Below are 20,494 nucleotides of genomic sequence, written 5' to 3'. Positions count from 1 at the left end.
GAGATAATTGTAGCACCAAGAATGTTCAGTAAAGAAAGATCTACAAACACATCCCCATCATCAAAAACACAATTTTGTCATTTTATATGTGTCTGTTGTTTAATATGCACATAGACCGTCCAAGGTGAGCGACACAGGCTCTTGAGAGTCTCTAGGTCATTAATACAGGTAGATAACTTTATCATGTTTATACTGAAAAATAATTTTGCTTGGAGGGAGAATTTTAAAAAAGTTCTGTCTTCAAAAGAGTTGACATGTTACTATGTACATTAACCATTATGTTACTTGATGTTCTAGCAATACACACAGAACGCAGACTAGTCAATCTTTGTGAATTATTTTTCATAGGATAGGAGTAATTGAATATGTGTATATAATCAATAATTAAAAATAGTTTTATTTACATTAAAAAGGAAAAGTTCTTATGTCTTAAAAATGCATTTCATGGCGAGGTACAGAAAATATACTGTAAACAGTAGACTATAGATATAGGTGAACTAGGTACAAGAGAACTCTAAATCTTAAATACTACAAACCACCTCTGTTCTATAAAAGATAATGATATAACTGGACTAGAAATACACACAACCTGTAATTAACTGCCTTTACAGCGCTTTCGCGCTTTGATTTCTCTTTTCCTGTCAGCAACAACCTTTCAACGGCTGATATATAAAAAGGGAGTTCGGTAACCCCATGAAAATTATATATCAAAAGAATGGAAAATAATAACTTAAAAACATTTATTTTTTATAGAAAAATCATAGGATTGGTTTAAACGCAGAATAAATAAAGCTTGAAATTTCTTAATTTTGGTTAAAATTTGACGTTATGTCTATGTACTTTATGATTGTTTCCTTACCATTTTCAAATGACTGGAACTCGGAAGTTAGATCGGTTACAGTTTATAGTCAAGTTCATTAGAACCTCAGCAGCTCACATTAATCCTGAAGCCTTGCCATGGATCAAATGAATATCCTTCTCCACTTGACAGAAAAAGCTACCAGGGCACCACACATGTATTTGTATATCATAAAACAATTGAAGTTATTTTATTGTTTAATATCCAAGTTTTGTATATCTTTATTATCCAAAAACTTGATATGACATTTAAAGCTTGACAATATCTTTAAACGTTACAATAAAAATGGCATGCTTTATAAAAAAATTAATTATTTCTTGGGAAATGTAGAAATCAGTAGAATATAAAATGATAAAAATAACTGACAGTGGTTAAACAGGAAAATTCTAGATATTCATCAAACATTCACTCTTAGTTGATTTATTGTTTTATCTATATATGTAAGGAATATTTCCTTTTTTGCATTTTATCATGATTATTTTGGTTAATACTTCATGAAAACTAAATTGCAGATGTTTGATATTGTTTTATTTCCAAACCATGCAATGAAATTGTCATGTCCAATTTGCATTTTGGGATAAACTTATCTAATATTTAGATAAAGGTTTTAAGTTTTACTTTCTTTGGAATCAAAACAAATGCCATGTTTCAATTCATTCTTGAAATATGTTTAACATTTGGATAAAAAAAATGTACAACTTCTGTAACGTAAAATATATAATAAATGAAATTTACCTGATAGAAACACAACAAAAAGTGATTCAGTTCAGAGAATTTTCTAAAATTTCTAGTTTTGTTTCTATACTAAACAATCACTGAATATCACTTATTTTTATCATAAATGATCACATATTCTGTGAGTAAATTTATTTTTACTTTATTATGGTAATGCTAGATACCCAATGTAAAGACATGTTGGGTTATACGAAGTTCTCATTTGAAACAAAAATAGAGAAATGTGAGCTTTAGTACAGAAAGTTTTGTGAAATTTTATAAGAGGACTTAAAAATGGTATCACCAATGCTTGAGTTTGGATAATGCTCATAACACAGAAAATAACAAGAACAAGAGTGCACACGCTAAAATGTCTTGCCTTCTTTACTAATCATTGCTATTATGTTGATAATCCTAAATATAAACTTCATTACAACTGTCACATAAACTTAACATTAACCAAGAAAACTAAAAATTGACCAATGAACCATGAAAATGAGGTCAAGGTCAGATGAACCATGCCATACAGACAAGAACAGCTAACAATTCTTCCATACAACAAATATAGTTGACCTATTGCTGATAGTTTAAGAAAAACAGAGCAAAACACAAAACTTAACACTGAGCAATGAACCATGAAAATGAGGTCAAGGTCGTATAAAAACTGCGTAACTGACACATAGATCATAAAATATTTCCATACACCAAATATAGTTGACCTATTGCATATAGTATAAGAAAAAAAAAGACAAACACTCAAAAACTAAACTTTGACCACTGAACCATGAAAATGAGGTCAAGGTCAAATGACACCTGCCAGCTAGACATGTACATCTTACAACAGTATTAGAAAAACAAACCAAAACACAAAAACAACTACAACCACTGAACCATGAAAATGAAGTCAAAACAGATGACACCTGCCAGCTTGACATGTAAAATTTACAGTGCTTACATACATTGAATATACTAGACCTATTGCTTATAGTAACTGAGATATGGAATTGACCACAAAAAATTAGCCTTGTTCACTAATTCATGAAATGAGGTCAAGGTCAAGTGAAAACTGTCTAAAGGGCATGAGGACCTTGCAAGGTATGCACATACCAAATATAATTATCCTATTACTTATAAGAGAGAGTTTAAAATCACAAAAAATCTTAACTTTTTTTTCAAGTAGTCACTGAACCATGAAAGTGAGGTCAAGGACATTGGACAGGTGATTGATGGAAACTTCGTGACATGAGACATCTATATACAAAGTATGAAGCTTCCAGGTCTTTAACCTTCTTAAATATAAAGCTTTTAAGAAGTAAGCTAACGCTGCCGCCAGATCACTATCCCTATGTCAAGCTTTCTGCGTCAAAAGTCGCAGGCTCAACAAAAACCATTAGTTCAAATTCTAAACAAATTCATCGATCTTAACCAACATATTTTTCATCTTAAATTATCTATAATTACTGTATTTTTTAATACATTTTTAGAGTTAGTTTTAATTATTAAAGACTGAAAATCTCAAAAGAGATTATGGGAAATATAAATATTGAAGCATCTAATTTATCATCAAAACAAAAAACTAACTAGGTTTATATTAAAAATAAGGTAAACATTTATGTCAAATAGATTTCACATAAAAACAATAAAAATCAGGTTTAAAAAATATTGAAAAAAGATTTTTTTTTAAATAAAAAGAGGTAGTTCAATAACATGATCAAAACCAAAAACAACATCCTCTGTTTAGACATGCATCATGTATTTGGCCTCAGAACACAATTATTCTTCCTCTTGGCTACAATGCATTTTTTGGTTAAAGTCAAGTTGAATTAAAAAAAACGCATTGTTTCAAACATGAAATAAATTTAACTGCTTATAGACCATTATTATGCTAATCATATACTCTTGTCCCAGGACAATCCATCAATGCTTTTTCTTACGAAAACCTTATTAGCATGCCAATGGTAGGATTTGAATCTTGAATAAATGATGAATGCTAATTTCTACCCTACTTTCATTTTGGCCAAATCTCTACTTTCAATTCAACAATATTTTTTCCCACATGTTTTACTTATTTCAATATATATGCAACTGGTAGGACCACTTAAATAGTAAATATTTCAAAGAAAACAGTAGACAGATTACTTGGAAAGAATACCCCATATAATAATGGGGAACTATATTCCTAGACCATGAACAAAGGGAATTAATTGTGGTCTGACTCTGAGGCCATATAACTCAAAAGATGCATTAAGATATCATCTATAATTAAACACATGGTGTTCCACATAAAAAGCTTCATACATATACATTCAGAATGTTGCTAAAGTTTCCATCATATCTGTCATATAATTTCCGAAAATAGGAAAATGTTGTAAAACCATAGATGAAACAGAAAATCAAATAAAATTTACCATTGCCCTGGTGACATGCAGATGAAGATAGTATCATTAATTATGTTGTATCAGACCACATTTAGGTACATTTATCAGTCAAATCAGAAAATGTGAAAATAAATATCTCCAAGCTTCTGTCCAAATTTCATAAAATTAAAAAAGCAAGACGATTTGACAAACTTGTTGATGTTTCCAAAAAAACTTTAACCTTAACCTGTATCTAAGTCCATCTACCAATTAAAAACAAAAAAATAATAAATATTTTTAAAATCTTTCTCTAAATACTGACTATTGTGATTTTTACTTTTTTGGTCATTTAAAATTTCTATCATTAATTACGAATATTCACTTCATTTGAAATTTGGAGGACAGTTGCCTCATTGGAAATCATATCACATCTCCTTATTTTTATATTCTGTCGGAATTACATAAAATTACATTACTGGCTTGAAAAAAAGATCTAGTATAGAGTATAAAAGTACTTTGCATACTTAATAAATTGATAAAAAATATGTTACAAATAATTTAAAAACTGATATATAAAACAGTAATGCCAAGATTTGAGCAGTTATCTAATAAAAATATAATATAAATTGTCAAATATAGCGACTTGTTTACATATCAAGCACCAATCAAATAACAAAATAATCTTAATTGTAAAATACAATAATAAAAAGTCTGGAAAGTTCAAATCATATTTATTAAAAATAATTTGATCTTAACTTCAGGAAAACATATGGAATAACTATATATTGTCATAAAAAATGTAAATAATATTTGTATGAGGTTAGATACACGTCGAATTTAAAGGCTTCATGAGTATTTATTTTTTTGTACTACGGTAAGTTTAAAAAAATCTAATATCATAGTTACTTCACTCTTTAATATAATATGGGTAATAAAAAAATAAGTTTATGTTTATCACCAACAGTGATCAAGCATATTTCCAAATAGCACTATATATGTTGACAATTAAATGCCTGTCCATTCCTAAAAGGTAAGTATAGCACTATAGATGTTGACAATTAAATGCCTGTCCATTCCTAAAAGGTAAGTATCATCTTTGTTTCTGCTGCTGATTTCAGTGGCGGATCCAGAATTTTTCCTAAGGGGGGGCCCGCTCCAGTCTTGCTTCAATGATTCCCTATATAATCAACCAAATTTTTCCCACGAAATGGGGGGCCCAGGCCCCCCAGGCCCCCCCCCCTGGATCCGCCTATGGATTTATTTGTTCCTTGATAATTATTTCATACAATGTAACTTAACAATTCTTGCTCTCAATGAGGTAGACTTTTTTTATCAACCTGTAAAACTGTAGACATTCTTTCACAAAATATAAAAAACAAAACAAAAGAAACAAAAACAATAACATTTCCCCTTCAAATTGCAATAACAATTCTTCATTAACATTTCAGTAAAACTAGGTAAACTAACTAGTAATCAATTTTAATTTAAACAAAAAATAATGCCATAGACTGCCATGAAATTATACAAATAAATAGTTGTGTTTAGCTCCATCAATGAAGCATAATCACAGGTGATCACATTATAATTTCCAGTAGTGATAAGTGTCAAACATTTCCAACTGCATCTAACATAAGTAGTGTTTCTTCTTTTAGGCACAGAATACAAATTTCATCAAGGTTTCAAAAGGCAGTTTAGTGCTTTCCATCACCTTGAATTCTGAATTCAATTCATTTGAAATCCATTACTTGACCCTGCAAATATTGATACAATATTAATAATACAAAACCATGATTGATGTAACATGTCATAAATAGTTCATGATGATTCAGTCATTTTGAATAACATGGTATTGTGTCCCAATAAAACTTCTGGGATTTATACGAAGTGTTTTGACTACATTTCCTCACCAACAACTAAAACATACGATATAAAATGTTGTGCCCCTGCCTTCAGCCATATCAATGAAATTAGTCAACAGGAATGAACACACAATTTCAATCTGTAAGTCATCAAGTAATAAAAAGTATGTATATAATTTGGCAAAACTTTTAGGACTTTTTGGAACTCAAAGCTCTTATTTTGCCTTTTCAACTTTATTTATTTGAGCGTCACTGATGAGTCTTTGAAGACAAACCATGCATCTAGCACATATACAAATTATAATCCTGGTATCAGTAATGAGTTTATTTTCATATTTTGTTTTTAGCCTGATAACTGTATTTCTTGAAAGTTCAGATAACTAGAACAAAATGCAAACTCGATATGTAAATTATTGTACCACAAGTCAGATTAATCAGGAATAAATAAAAAGTCTGGAAAAAGTCTAAGATATTAATATTGGGTAGGTTTTCACTGTTTTATTGTTCTATACTTTGGGTATTTCCTGCTATTTTATAAACTTTAAAATGCCTAAGGTTAAGTTTACAACAAACAAGTTTGAATTGTATAGTTTTCAGGATTTCAGATGAGAAGGATATTATTATTCGAAATATTTGATAATTGTATGTATTTTTATTGTTTGTGATTCTTGTCATACTTATCTTTTTAACATTTAGTTTGGAGGAAGTGCAATCTTCCCAACTTTGGTAAAAAGTCATGTAAAAACTTTTATGAAGTTTGCTCAAGCATTATTAAAACAGTAAAACAACATTTGTGCAAGTTTGTGCAAGCATTACAATGTAAATGTGAAACAAAGTTTGTGGAAGTTAGCTCAAGCATTATAATTAAAACAGACACTAGCACTAGGACAAAGGTTTGGTAAGAATGAGGTTTAATTTAATTGACAATTTACAAAATGTATACAGTAAATTCTGAACTTTGGAGTTTAGTATGATTTTCATTTTCTCTGAACTATTAAACATTTTTATTCAGGACCAGCTGAGGCTACCTCCTAGGTTCTGGATCTCCCTTGCATTGAAGACCAATTGGTGGCCTTCAGCTTTATCTGTTCTTTGGTTGGGTTGTTGTCTCTTTGACATATACCCCATTTCTATTCTTATTTTCCTTCATTTATTGTTGTGATTTGTGTAGAATGAACAATATTTTATAAATTGCTGTACTCAGCCAATGTCATCATTCACATCAATGAAAAATTCTCAATAATTCTGAATTTTCAGTAATAGATGTGTTACAAATAATTGCAAAGTTTCGTACAAACTTATTTTATGTATTTTATCTAAATTCTACCCTAAAATACCTCTAAGGAAGTGATTTGACAATTTCAAAATGGCAGCACATGCATAATATATATACTGTTATGTAACATTATAGACAAGTGTGGACACACTATCATGTCTTGCCTACTGTTACATTGAAAAGTTTTAAAAGGCATTAACAATCAAACTGATTTGAAAATCAAAGGAAACCTGTTCATGTGCTCATATGAAATGTATATGTGTAAAGAATGTCCATAAAAATATTTGCAAGTGAGACAAAGAATTCAATTGAAATGCTAAAAAATATAAAAAATGATGATGTGATTTGAAACTAGTGAAAGTATGTGAAAATATATATGGATGATAAAAACACTGAAGCTGAATTTATAAAGGTGCATTATTCAAAGACACATGTATTCACACTTTCAGATAGAGCCTTGTATAACTTAGCCTAAAAAGGCTATTCATTGTAGTCACTGAACAATATTTGAAACCTTCGACTTTAGATGTTTATTTTTATTCTGATCAAGATTTCTATAGTTTACATAATTAAGAAAAGGAAAAGCAACTGGCAGATCTATTTATGTACATAGTCTTATACTTACCAAAGTATGAACTTAATGGTTGTCATTTTGTTCATCAAGCATAGACAGTTTGACATCAGGGACAGTATCTGGTGTTCCTAACAAAGTCAATATACCAACATAGGTATTGTGGTAAAATTACATCACAATCACTGTTGGGAGACACATCCCAATAGTAAAAGTTCATATAAAAACAAGAGAATACATACTGAAATGTCTCAATTTCTTCACTTGAGGTCGAGGTCAGTGAATCCTACATATGCCACTAATGTACATGTGTATTTATCAAATTAGTGTTGAAAGTCTGAATTATGAAAGTTTTACTGCAAAAAAATTAACATAAGCCGTAACAAAGATTCATCAAAATGAAAATGTTGTAACGGTAAGATTGACCATGTGCTAGGCCGACATGTACATGTAACAATCATTCCATACACCAAATATGATGATCTTATCGCTTAAAGAACCAGAGAAACAGATCAAACCACAAAATAGCAACATTGAGCAATGGACCATGAAATGATGTCAAGTTTATATGAACCCTGCAAGACAAACAACCCATCCACTAACTATAGTTAACTTATTACTTTTATTATAGTAACTGATAAACTGACTTAACCACACCAAATCAATCATTGTTCAATAAATTAAAAAAATTGACGTCAAGATCATATTAAAAATTCTAGTCAGACATGCACAACTTACATTCGGTGAATGCACAAAATATAGTTAACATAATGCTTAAGGTATCCAAGATATCCATGTAAATAAACTCATCATAGATACCAGGACTAAATTTTATATATACGCCAGATGCGCGTTTCGTCTACAAAAGACTCATCAGTGACGCTCGAATTCAAAAAAGTTTAAAAAACGACAAATAAAGTTGAATAGCATTGAGATCCAAAATTCCTAAAAGTGTTGCCAAATACAGCTAAGGTAATCTTTGCCTGAGGTAGAAAAGCCTTAGTATTTCAAAAAATTCTAAATTTTGTAAACGGTAAATTTATAAATATAGCAATATCAATGATAATTCATGTCAGCACAAAAAGTGCTGACTACTGGACTTGTGATACCCTTGGGGAAATAAATCTCCACCAGCAGTGGCATCGACCCAGTGGTTGTAAATAAACTCGATCATAGATACCAGGACTAAATTTTCCATATACGCCAGATGTAACTTTAACCTTCGTCCCTGTATCTATGAAATTAGGTCCAGATGAGGTGAATCCTACATATGCTCCTTTCAAACATGTAGACTTGCAAGGAATCCATTTACCACATAAAGGTAGTATAGGTAAATATTATTCATAATAAGACAGTATTTCAGTTTCCAAGCAGTCATCCAACAATGACAATTGTCAATGAAGTCAAGGAAAAGGGATGTCTGAAAGACAGGAACTCATCATAGGGTGTCTGCATACAAGTTATGAAGCACCTATGTATTCTAGGTTCTGAAATATTATTAATGGTGAAATCGGTGTAAACTTCAATCAATCAACACTTTTCTGATTATCAATTTGTTTGATGTGTTTGAGCTTTTGATTTTGCCATTTGATTAGGGACTTTCATTTTGAATTTTCCTGGGATTTCAGTGTTTTTAAAAAAAAAATCTATGTTTTTTTTCTTGTTGTTTTGTAGATATATACATCAAATCAAAAATCTGTTTATATTGTATACAATGTATGTCATGTATGTCTAAAGTGAGATAGATATCAGACAAAACAGGTATTAGTTTGTTCTGAAATCATTGGCCATGCAGGTACAGTAAAATGTATGCACACATAAACACAAGACATATCAATGCATGATACTGATCGAGAAATTCTGTTAAGGGGGGTCGCGGGTCTCAATCAAATTTTTTATTCAAAATAGGATTTCGATATATTTTTCTATAAATGAACTTTATCTTATAATTAATAGAAAAATAAAATAAAACTAGAGGCTCTAAAGAGCCTGTGTCGCTCACCTTGGTCTTGTGCATATTAAACAATGGACACGGATAAATTCATGACATAATTGTGTTTTGGTGATAGTGATGTGTTTGTAGATCTTACTTTACTGAACATTCTTGTTGCTACAATTATCTCTATCTATAACGAACTTGGCCCAGTAATTACAGTGGAAAATATTTGCTAAAAATTAACAAAAATTTATGAAAAATGTTAAAAATTAACTATAAAGGGCAATAACTCCTTAAGGGGTCAATTGACTATTTTGGTCATGTAAACTTATTTGTAGATCTTATTTTGCTGAACGTTATTGCTGTATACAGTTTATCTTTATCTATAATAATATTCAAGATAATAACAAAAAACGGCAAAATTTCCTTAAAATTACCAATTCAGGACAGTAACCTAACAACTGGTTATCCAATCCATGTGAAAACATCAGGGCAGATAGATCTTGACCTGATAAACAATTAAACCCTGTCAGATTTTCTCTTAATGCTTCGGTTTTTGAGTTATAAGCCAAAAACTGCATTTTACCCCTATGTTCTATTATTAGCCGTGGCAGCCATTTCGGTGGATTGGCCAGGTCACGCCACACATTTTTTAAACAAGTTACCCCAATGATGACTGTGGCCAAGTTTAGTTTAATTTGGCCCAGTAGTTTCAGAGAAGAAGATTTTTGTAAAAGATTACTAAGATTTACGAAAAAATGGTTAAAAATTGACTATAAAGGACAATAACTCCTTCAGGGGTCAACTGACCATTTTGGTCATGCTGACTTATTTGTAAATCTTACTTTGCTGAACATTATTGCTGTTTACAGTTTATCTCTATCTATAATAATATTCAAGATAATAACCAACCAGATGCTCCGCAGGGCGTAGCTTTATACGACCGCAGAGGTTGAACCCTGAACGGTTGGGGCAAGTATGGACACAACATTCAAGCTGGATTCAGCTCTAAATTTGGATTGTGATTAAATAGTTGACACAGCATAGGTTTCTGACACAGAATGAATGTGTTCTAATGAACTTAAAATTTTTGTTTTCTCTTAGAGCAATTCACTATGCTGTTGAATATTAATCCTCTCAAAAAAATGTTTGAAGAAATTTTCTTTTTTATTTATGAAATTTCAAATGAGAAAAATTGAACCCAATTTTTTTAATCACATCCCCCTTTCCCTTATTCCAAAACTAATCTCAATTAAAATTTCTAATGGAGTTTGCAACAATAACTACTCATTTAAATACATCATAAAATATTAAGATGTAAAAAAACTGCTTGTTATCACTGAAAGGTAAAGATTATTTTAATTTATCAGTTGGTAGTAAAAAGTGAATATACATTGTATATTGTATATAACAAAGATTTAAGTTGATTCTGGACAAAGAAAGATAACTCCAATTAAAAACAAATCTTGCTATTGCACAATATTTTGCAATTAGATATTTCTTGCTTACTATTCTGGACAAAGAAAGATAACTCTAATTAAACAAAAATTTGCTATTTCACAATATTGTGCAATTAGATATTTCTTGCCATTGCGCAATACTGTGCAATTGAAAAGACTTGCTATTGCACAATACTTAATATAATAATTTTAGATCCTGATTTGGACCAACTTGAAAACTGGGCCCATAATAAAAAATCTAAGTACATTTTTGGATTCAGCATATCAAAGAACCCCAAGATTTCAATTTTTGTTAAAATCAGTCTAAGTTTAATTTTGGACCTTTAGGACTTTAGTGTAGACCAATATGAAAACAGGACCAAAAATGAAGAATCTACATACACAGTTAGATTTGGTATATCAAAGAACCCCATTTATTCAATTTTTGATGAAATCAAACAAAGTTTAATTTTGGACCCCGATTTGGACCTACTTGAAAACTGGGCCAATAATCAAGAATCTAAGTACATTTTTAGATTCAGCATATCAAAGAACCTAACTGATTCATTTTTTGTCAAAATCAAACTAAGTTTAATTTTGGACCCTTTGGACCTTAATGTAAACCAATTTGAAAACGGGACCAAAAGTTAAGAATCTACATACACAGTCATGACAGTTATATTCGGCATATCAAAGAACCCAAATTATTCAATTTGGATGAAATCAAACAAAGTTTAATTTTGGACCCTTTGGGCCCCTTATTCTGTTGGGACCAAAACTCCCAAAATCAATACTAACCTTCCTTTTATGGTCATAAACCTTGTGTTTAAATTTCATAGATTTCTATTTACTTATACTAACGTTATGGTGTGAAAACCAAGAAAAATGCTTATGTGGGTCCCTTTTTGGCCCTTAATTCCTAAACTGTTGGGACCTAAACTCCCAAAATCAATACCAACCTTCCTTTTGTAGTCATTAACATTGTGTTTAAATTTCATTGATTTCTATTTACTTAAACTAAAGTTATAGTGCGAAAACCAAGAAAATGCTTATTTGGGCCCTTTTTGGCCCCTAATTCCTAAAATGTTGGGACCAAAACTCCCAAAATCAATACCAACCTTCCTTTTGTGGTCATAAACCTTGTGTTAAAATTTCATAGATTTCCATTCACTTTTACTCAAGTTAGAGTGCGAAAACTAAAAGTATTCGGACGACGACGACAACGACGACGCCAACGTGATAGCAATATACGACGAAAAATTTTTCAAATTTTGCGGTCATATAAAAACAGCAAAATTTCCTTAAAATTACCAATTCAGGGGCAGCAACCCAACAACAGGTTGTCTGATTCATCTGAAAATTTCAGGACAGATAGATCTTGACCTGATAAACACTTTTACCACATGTCAGATTTGCTCTAAATGCTTTGGTTTTTGAGTTATAAGCCAAAAACTCCATTTTACCCCTATGTTCTATTTTTAGCCATGGTGGCCATCTTGGTTGGTTGACCGGGTCACGTCACACATTTTTTAAACTAGATATCCCAAAGAAGATTGTGGCCAAGTTTGGATTAATTTGGCCCAGTAGTTTCAGAGGAGAAGATTTTTGTAAAAGATTACTAAGATTTAGGAAAAATGGTTAAAAATTGACTATAAAGGTCAATAACTCCTAATGGGGTCAACTGACCATTTTGGTAATGTTGACTTATTTGTAAATCTTACTTTGCTGAACATTATTGCTGTTTACAGTTTATCTCTATCTATAATAATATTCAAGATAATAACCAAAAACAGCAAAAATTACCTAAAATTACCAGTTCAGGGGCAGCAACCCAATAACAGGTTGTCGGATTCATCTGAAAATTTGAGGGCAGATAGATCTTCACCTGATAAATAATTTTACCCCATGTCAGATTTGCCCTAAATGCTTTGGTTTTTGAGTTATAAGCCAAAAACTGCATTTTACCCCTATGTTCTATTTTTAGCCATGGCAGCCATCTTGGTTGGTTGGCCGGGTCACGCCACACATTTTTTAAACTAGATACCCCAATGATGATTGTGGCCAAGTTTGGTTTAATTTGGCCCAGTAGTTTCAGAGGAGAAGATTTTTGTAAAAGTTAACGACGAGGGACGAGGGACGACGACGACAGACGACGGACGCCAAGTGATGGGAAAAGCTCACTTGGCCCTTCGGGCCAGGTGAGCTAAAAATGGGGTCACCGTTCATTTACGCTCACAATCTGCCTTCGAAAGAAGCATACATTTTTGTAAATGTCCTTTCTTTCTGTATAGGAGCTAATAGGAGAAAAAGTCGTAATATCGAAATAAAAAAAGAACTAAATTACAAAAATCGCTTAAATTTTACAATTATTTACAACAATAAAAAATATTGGTCACCGATGAGTTAAAAAAGATATTTCCATTTAAATGCCAAAAAATAGAATTTTTGGCACCAAAGGGAGATAATTTGGATCTTTTTCAATGATATCTACATTTTAAAAGTCACCTGGGGCCAACACGAATTGATTTTTTGGAATGATTTATGTACTATATGATAAAGTAACAACTACTAAAGGTAAAAAATAAATATTTTAATGAAAAATAAATGTTTATTTTTTTTCTTGAAATCTTATACCTGCGAGCCTCCTTAAATGTCGAAGCATGGTGCTTAGGTGGCTTCACTAATTATAACTTGTTACTATACCACAACTATTTTTCCAGAGAGATGTTTTTGCCAGTTGAAAATAACACTGGTAGAAATCATCATGATGTTGTTAAAGATGGACCTTTTTTATCTATAAATTCATATTGAAATAAATTGCTTCAAAGTAAGATAGACAAGGCTAAATGATATATAAATCAAAGCACCAAAGGCGCTGTAGGCAGTTAAGTAAAAAAAGCAGAGGCAAACTTGGCAGAAGTTAAGACGAATATTGTTGAAAAATTGGTGAAAATATTATCTCTGCTATTTCTCAAGTATTGAATAATGTTTGTAGCCTAAAATTTTCACTATCCAATCCCGCCACTTTCAAAAGTTATGTCCAATTATTTATTTTAATATTTTTATTAGTTTTTATTGTTTTACATTTGTAATTTCTGGTCTTTTAAAGCTTACTATGCAGTATACATGTAGGTTTTGCTAATAGTTACAAGCCGCATGGAGGAATATACAACTGCTTACCAAATACCATTGACTTTTCATAAGTTGTCCTTTTTGAACAAACCTTTGGTTTTCTAGTTTGAATGGTTTTACACTAGTAATTTCTGGGCCCTTTATAGCTTGTTGTTCGGTGTGAGCCAAGAAATTAAAAGTGACAAAGTGTATCCAACTGCACACCAAATATCATTGACCATTCACTTGTGGTTCCTCAATAACTGACCTAATCAAAAACTAATACATATTAGTCAATAGACCATGACAAAGGGGGTGGGCTAAATATTCTGGTAATCAGTGGCGGATCCAGGATTTTTCATAAGGGGCCCACCGACTGACCTAAGAGAAGGCCCGCTCCAGTCGCGCTTCAGTGATTCCCTATATAAGCAACCAAATTTTTTTCCAATAAGGGGGATCCAGCGACCCCCACCCTCCCCCGCCCCCCCCCCCTCCCCCGCCCCCTAAATCCGCCTCTGGTAATGAGATATACCTACATTATTTATGTATGTTCCTATCCCAAGTCAGGAGCCTGTAATTCAGTAGCTGTCGTTTGTTTATGTGTTACAAACAGTTGAAAGGGGTGTATAGTCCGCGGTTTTTTACCCTGGGAATGAAATTGATGGAAGGGGTGCGGACTATGCAGTACTATAGAATTTCATGAAATTTTTTTTTCCAGAGTTGGGATACGATGTTGAACGAGGTTTGGCCAAGTAAACAGAAACATCATGTGTTGTCAATGTTATAATGTATTCTTGACAACTCTTTGTATTATTAAGAAATAAAAGTATTCTTGACTACTCTTTGTTATTATTTTTAAATAAAATAAACAATCTAACAGTGTTGACTTAGTAATTTGCATAAAAATCAGCCTTTGATCGAATGTCCGCTTGGTTTCGGATTTGGTAAAATTTGTGTCATTGCATCTTTAACAGTGTACATGAATCCTGAATATCAATAAAAGATGAACCCTTGAAGATAAAACCTAGTGAAATCTTCCCAAGATCGATTTCGTTTAATGTTATTCACGTGTGTACAGTACAAGCAAACCACGATGCGCCATTTTGAATATGTGTGATTAAAGTATCAAAATTTTCGTATTCCGACTTTTTGTGTTTAACTCTTAACTTATCGACTTAAATAAATCAAGACCTAACATTTTTTAATTGTAAATTGTAACCATTAATACTGAAAGTGTAAACCTGAAAGAAGTGGAATTTTGTATACGAAACTATATTTCCAGGTGAAAGGTCACATTGTACAGGTGTATCGTCTTACATGAATGAGTTTACAGGTTTGTGAGTAAAGCAATTAATTAACCATGTCAACTTTAGATTTTCATCTAAGTTCAATAATTTTGTGATTTTACTTTTAACTAACACACGATAAAGGAAACCATCTTGAAATGACCTTAATTGACATCGACAAAATCTATAAATACGTATTCAAATGAGGTCCCGATTGATATTGCAATGGCCCTGATCGAGTATAATGTTTGGGGGTTTACACGATACATAGCAAGTACGGAGAGACACGATGACAAATAATAACATCAGCTTGCATTAAATAGTTAAATAAAATTCATACAATGTAGAAATAAAATAATCAAGTATTCTTACAAATTCAAGACTTACACAGAGAGGAAGTAGGACAATGCTTTTAAATATTTACCTTTAGTAGGATGGAATCCACCAAATTCAACGGCGTAATAGCCGCAAAATAATATCCATGCGCCATTCATGCCATTTGGCAAATTTTAATGCCTTCATTACAAACATTTTCGGCGATGAAATTATTCTTACAATAGTTCACTTACATCTTCATCAAAAGCACAGACGATAAAAAGCTATGCTTAACTTTTTAATTAGCACTTTTTCAAATGGGGAACATCAATTGTTTTGGGAAAATCGACGATCATTTAAGGTAATCTTCCTTATATTTATTGTTTTTTATAACAAAAAGTGTGAAAAAAATGTCTAATTAGTTATAAAGAATCTACCAGACCTGCCAGATCAGAGCAATGGCACTTTTTCAAAAATTCCCAGAGGGGAACCCAAATCCAGGGTGCTCGCATAAGGCAGCTTAACTGCCTAAAAATACTTGATAATAAGTTGGTGCATAGTATATGATCTGATCACCAAAAAATTAAATCAAAGCGCTGTAAGCGCTGAAGGCAGTTAACCAAAAACCAAGGCAACCGTAATTATGAAAACTGTTGCAATGTTGCCTCAACATTAAACATTCATATATAGTACATTCATGTTTATCTAATGATTTATTTACTAAGGCAAATAATTTATATGTTATCAAGGTTTCAAAAGCAATGCATATATCAATGTATATTTTTTATGGTGAGTCTGCAGTGGTACAAGTTCCCAATGATTGCAGTTGTTCTACTTGGTAGTTAACCTTGGTTTTATTTGACTGCTAGAAGTTCAATTTGACTTAGTATGAACATGTAATAGTATGAATGGACTGGTTTCCCTGGAAAGAAAACTGAGTTTGTGTTCTATAGTACAAAAGTTATGAGACACGAATCAGACAAATGTTCACTACAACAGGGATCAAAGGTGAGGTCTGACTGACTTGCCCATAGTAAATGTAAATGATTTGTTATTTTGTCCCATACATATGAATATATATAATTTAGGGGTGGGGATCTCAACGGTTTTCAAGTTCTCAAACAGGTAGGGGTAGGCAGAGGATTTAGGGGGCAGGGGCCCCCCCCCCCTTTTTGGGAAAAAATTTGGTTGCTTATATAGGGAATCACTGAAGCGTGACTGGAGCGGGCCCCTCTTAGGTCAGTCAGTGGGCCCCACTTATGAAAATTTCTGGATCCGCCACAGGGGGTGGGTTACCCTAGGGACTTCCCCTACATTTCATTTTATTTGTTATATTGTCCCATACATGAATATATATGGTTTAGGGGTGGGGATCTCATTGGTTTCCAAGTTCTCAAACAGGAGGGGTAGGGTGACCCAAGGGACTCCCCCTATATTTCATTTAATTAGTTATATTGATCCATACATGAATATATATTGTTTTGGTGTGGGGATCTCGACCGTTTCCAAGTTCTCAAACAGGAGGGTTGGGATGACCACAGGGACTTCCCTATATTTCATTTTATTTGTTATATTGTCCCATACATGAGTATATATGGTTTAGGGGTAAGGATCTTGACCATTTCCAAGTTCTCAAACAGGAGGGACTGCTGGGTGAACAGTGACCTCAGGGACTCCCCCTATCTTTCATCTGATTTGTTATATTGTCCCATACATGAATATATATGGTTTAGGGATGGGGATCTCGACCAATTTTAAATTCTAAAACAGGAGGGGTGGGTGACCCCTAGCGACTCTTCCTATATTTCATTTGATTTTTCATATTGTCACAAACATGAATATATATGGTTAAGGGTTGTGGATCTCGACCGTTTCCAAGTTCTCAAACAGGAGGGGGTGGGGTAACTCCAGGGACTCCCCCTATATTTCATTTTTTATTTATCATATTGTCCTATACTTGAATATATGCAGGGGCGGATTCAGACGGGGGAGGGTTGCGGGCTTGCACCCCCTTAAATTTGCAAAGTATGGGTTGTTCTCAGCTTAATAAAGAATATTCCGATAATTTTACCTCAATTTTTTTTTAGCCTGGCTCTGCTCGGCGAAAATTTAAGTTTGCGCCCCTCCTAACCTAAAATCCTGGATCTGTCCCTCATATGGTTTAGGGGTGGGGAGCTCGACCGTTTCCAAGTTATCAAACAGGAGGGGGTAAAGTGGCCGAAAGTATGCCACCTATATATCATATGATTTTCTTACATTAAGGTATATATAATATAGTTGCATTATTTGTGAAAATAAAGAATGAAACTTTCAGCTACTTTAACTGACCCTTCAAAATTGAGAAAAAACAAATAACCCCTCAAAATTGCAGTAATATGTTTACACTTTAAAAGCATCTCGCATGCATTATCATCATTTATCATTTATAAAGAAAATTTAGAATGTGACCATGAACATGTATATTGTTAGATATACTGTTCCCAGCTGTCACGTTGTATTGGATTTTTAAATTAAAATTTGTCAAAAAGTAATTTTGAGTTTCTGAATAAAATATTTTTCTGCTTTTTCTTTCTTGTACATATATCTTTCGGTGTACAATAATAGTGTTTATATTCATTTACCATGCATAGATGTATTTTTTCACCTGCTTGGATTTATTTTGTAAATGATCGCCAAACCCGGAATTACCCTTATCCGCTTCCGGAATCGGATCCGATTTTGTAAAATTTTGTCTTCACGGCCGCCATTGTTATGTGTTTACAATGTTGTTTTTGTCAATCAGATACGATTTTACTCGAATTTATACAATATTTGTCGGCGATTTTCTGTATAAAGCTAGCGGTTGAACAAAATGAACATCGCCGTCATGAATAATAATGATAAAAATAAGTTTTTAGCTCGTTTAATTGGGGACTTTGGTGAACATGGTGAAAAGGTTTGCAAAGTAATTTCTTATTTTCTTTCAAATGTAAGGTGACTACGTCGGGCGTAGCTAGAAACCAACTATCCTAGTCGAAATTCCGCTTGCAAAAGTGGAAGGTCGCGGACCTCGGACCACCGCTAATTTGCACACCTGCCTCCAAATTGAAAAGCTACGAAAATTTCTTTTTCTAATTTGAAATTGCCGCCAACAGCATGAACAGTTGAACTTATTATATAATAGACTACTGACGTAGTTGTACTACGTATTGATGACAAACAATATTCCTACGACTTTTGTCATTTGGGAAATCTAAACTACTTGTCTTAAGAGATTTTCTGCGATAAAATATTTCATACAATTGTTCTTTGACATCTTAGCTAAAAGCACAAGTCATAATGAACTACACAAGGATTCTTAATAAGCACTACTTCCTATGTGTAACTTTAAAACTTTTGGATAAATCGACGATCATTTAAGGTTTTTCTGGTCATTTTTTTTGTAATCCAGAATAAAAAGTATTAAAAAAGTGTTCAATTAGTTATATATAACATAGTAACAGGCTAGATAATAACAATGGCAAGTATTTCAGGATTTATTGGGTAGAACACAAATCTAGGGTGCTCGCATAATGCAGCTTAACTGCATAAAAAAAACTATTTAGAACTGAACTTTTAACAGTTAAATCTTGTATAAAATGTTCTATGAATAATGTTAGAACAGTGTATGTGATATTATGTATTTTTGTTTTCACAAAGTTTCGCTAGACTAGTCGGAGTTGAAAAAAAAATATGTATATTGAAAATTATCCTTTACCACAAAATGTTGACATATAGAACAGAAATATTTTCACAAAGTATAGAGAAAAATCAGTAAAATATTTTTTTTAGAGGAAATCAAATATTTTTTGTAACAGTCTGTAAGTAACAGATTAGTTTCACAAAATATAGAGAAAAATTAGAAAAATACCTGGTGGAGTCTATAAAGAGCAGAGTTTAATCACAAAATTTAAGGGACATCAATAAAAATACCATGTACAGTCAGTTAAAAACAAGAATCTTTTCACCAAAAAAAAAAGAAGATAAAAGTCAGTAAAATTCCTTATGACGTCTATATAGACCAGAATCTATTCATAAGGTATAAAAGGAAAACAATAAAATACCTGGTTCAGTCTATATGGATCAGTATCTATTCATAAAGTATGGAGACAAATCAGAGAATTACTGTATGCAGACTATAATGAACTAGAATCTTTTCACAAAATATGGTTAAATATCAGTGAATTAGTGTATGCAGACTAGAATTTAATCACAAATATGGGGGAAATCAGTCAAATACCTGTATGCAGACTATATAGACTAGAATTTAATCACAAAATAATGTGGAAAAATATACCCAATACATTTTTTATGGAACAAAACCTACTCACAAAATAATGATACAAATCAGTAATACACCCTGTGCAGTCTTTATAAAACAGAGCATGCAAAAGATTTAGAGGAAATCTATAAAATACCTTGTGATTTTCTCTTCTTGCAGCAGCAGCAATATCCACCCCCACACAAGGTGCACAGAGCTGCCAATGAACCAAACACTATCCCTAGTATTGTTGCAGTCGATAAACCACTGTTATCTTCCTTAGGAGCTCGAGTAACTTTCACTGTTAATGAAAAACAAAAAATAAATTCAAAGGATAAAACAATTTATCTCTTTGCGAAAATATAATTCTTTATCTATTTTGATTCTTCGTCATAAATAAAACTTACAAGATATATAACATGGTTGTGGTGTATTGTAAATTTTCCTTTATTTACCTCTATTCTTCACATACAACAAATCTAATATGACATA

The 20,494-nt window shown here is 32.2% G+C and overlaps 1 protein-coding gene across 3 annotated transcripts in view; it reads right to left on the bottom strand.

Annotated features, from left to right (window-relative positions):
* Positions 1–5,392: 5,392 nt before the first annotated feature.
* Positions 5,393–20,494, bottom strand: part of LOC143082211 (uncharacterized) — a 33,432-nt gene continuing 18,330 nt past the window's right edge. Inside the window, exons 12-14 of one of the 3 annotated variants that reach the window (XM_076257793.1) lie at positions 20,160–20,303; positions 7,691–7,767; positions 5,393–5,681 (exon numbers count right to left, since the gene is read on the bottom strand). In XM_076257793.1, coding sequence (XP_076113908.1) covers positions 7,703–7,767; positions 20,160–20,303 — 209 coding nt within the window. In that variant the 3' untranslated portion in view covers positions 5,393–5,681; positions 7,691–7,702. Of the gene's footprint in view, positions 5,682–7,124; positions 7,768–20,159; positions 20,304–20,494 lie in introns of those variants that run through there. The other 2 variants (XM_076257795.1, XM_076257794.1) reach the window with 2 other exon arrangements.

Source organism: Mytilus galloprovincialis, chromosome 7, assembly GCF_965363235.1.
Source record: "Mytilus galloprovincialis chromosome 7, xbMytGall1.hap1.1, whole genome shotgun sequence".
Taxonomy (NCBI): domain Eukaryota; kingdom Metazoa; phylum Mollusca; class Bivalvia; order Mytilida; family Mytilidae; genus Mytilus; species Mytilus galloprovincialis.
The sequence above is the reverse complement of the archived record's forward strand: the minus strand, read 5'-3'. Positions and strand labels throughout refer to the sequence as shown.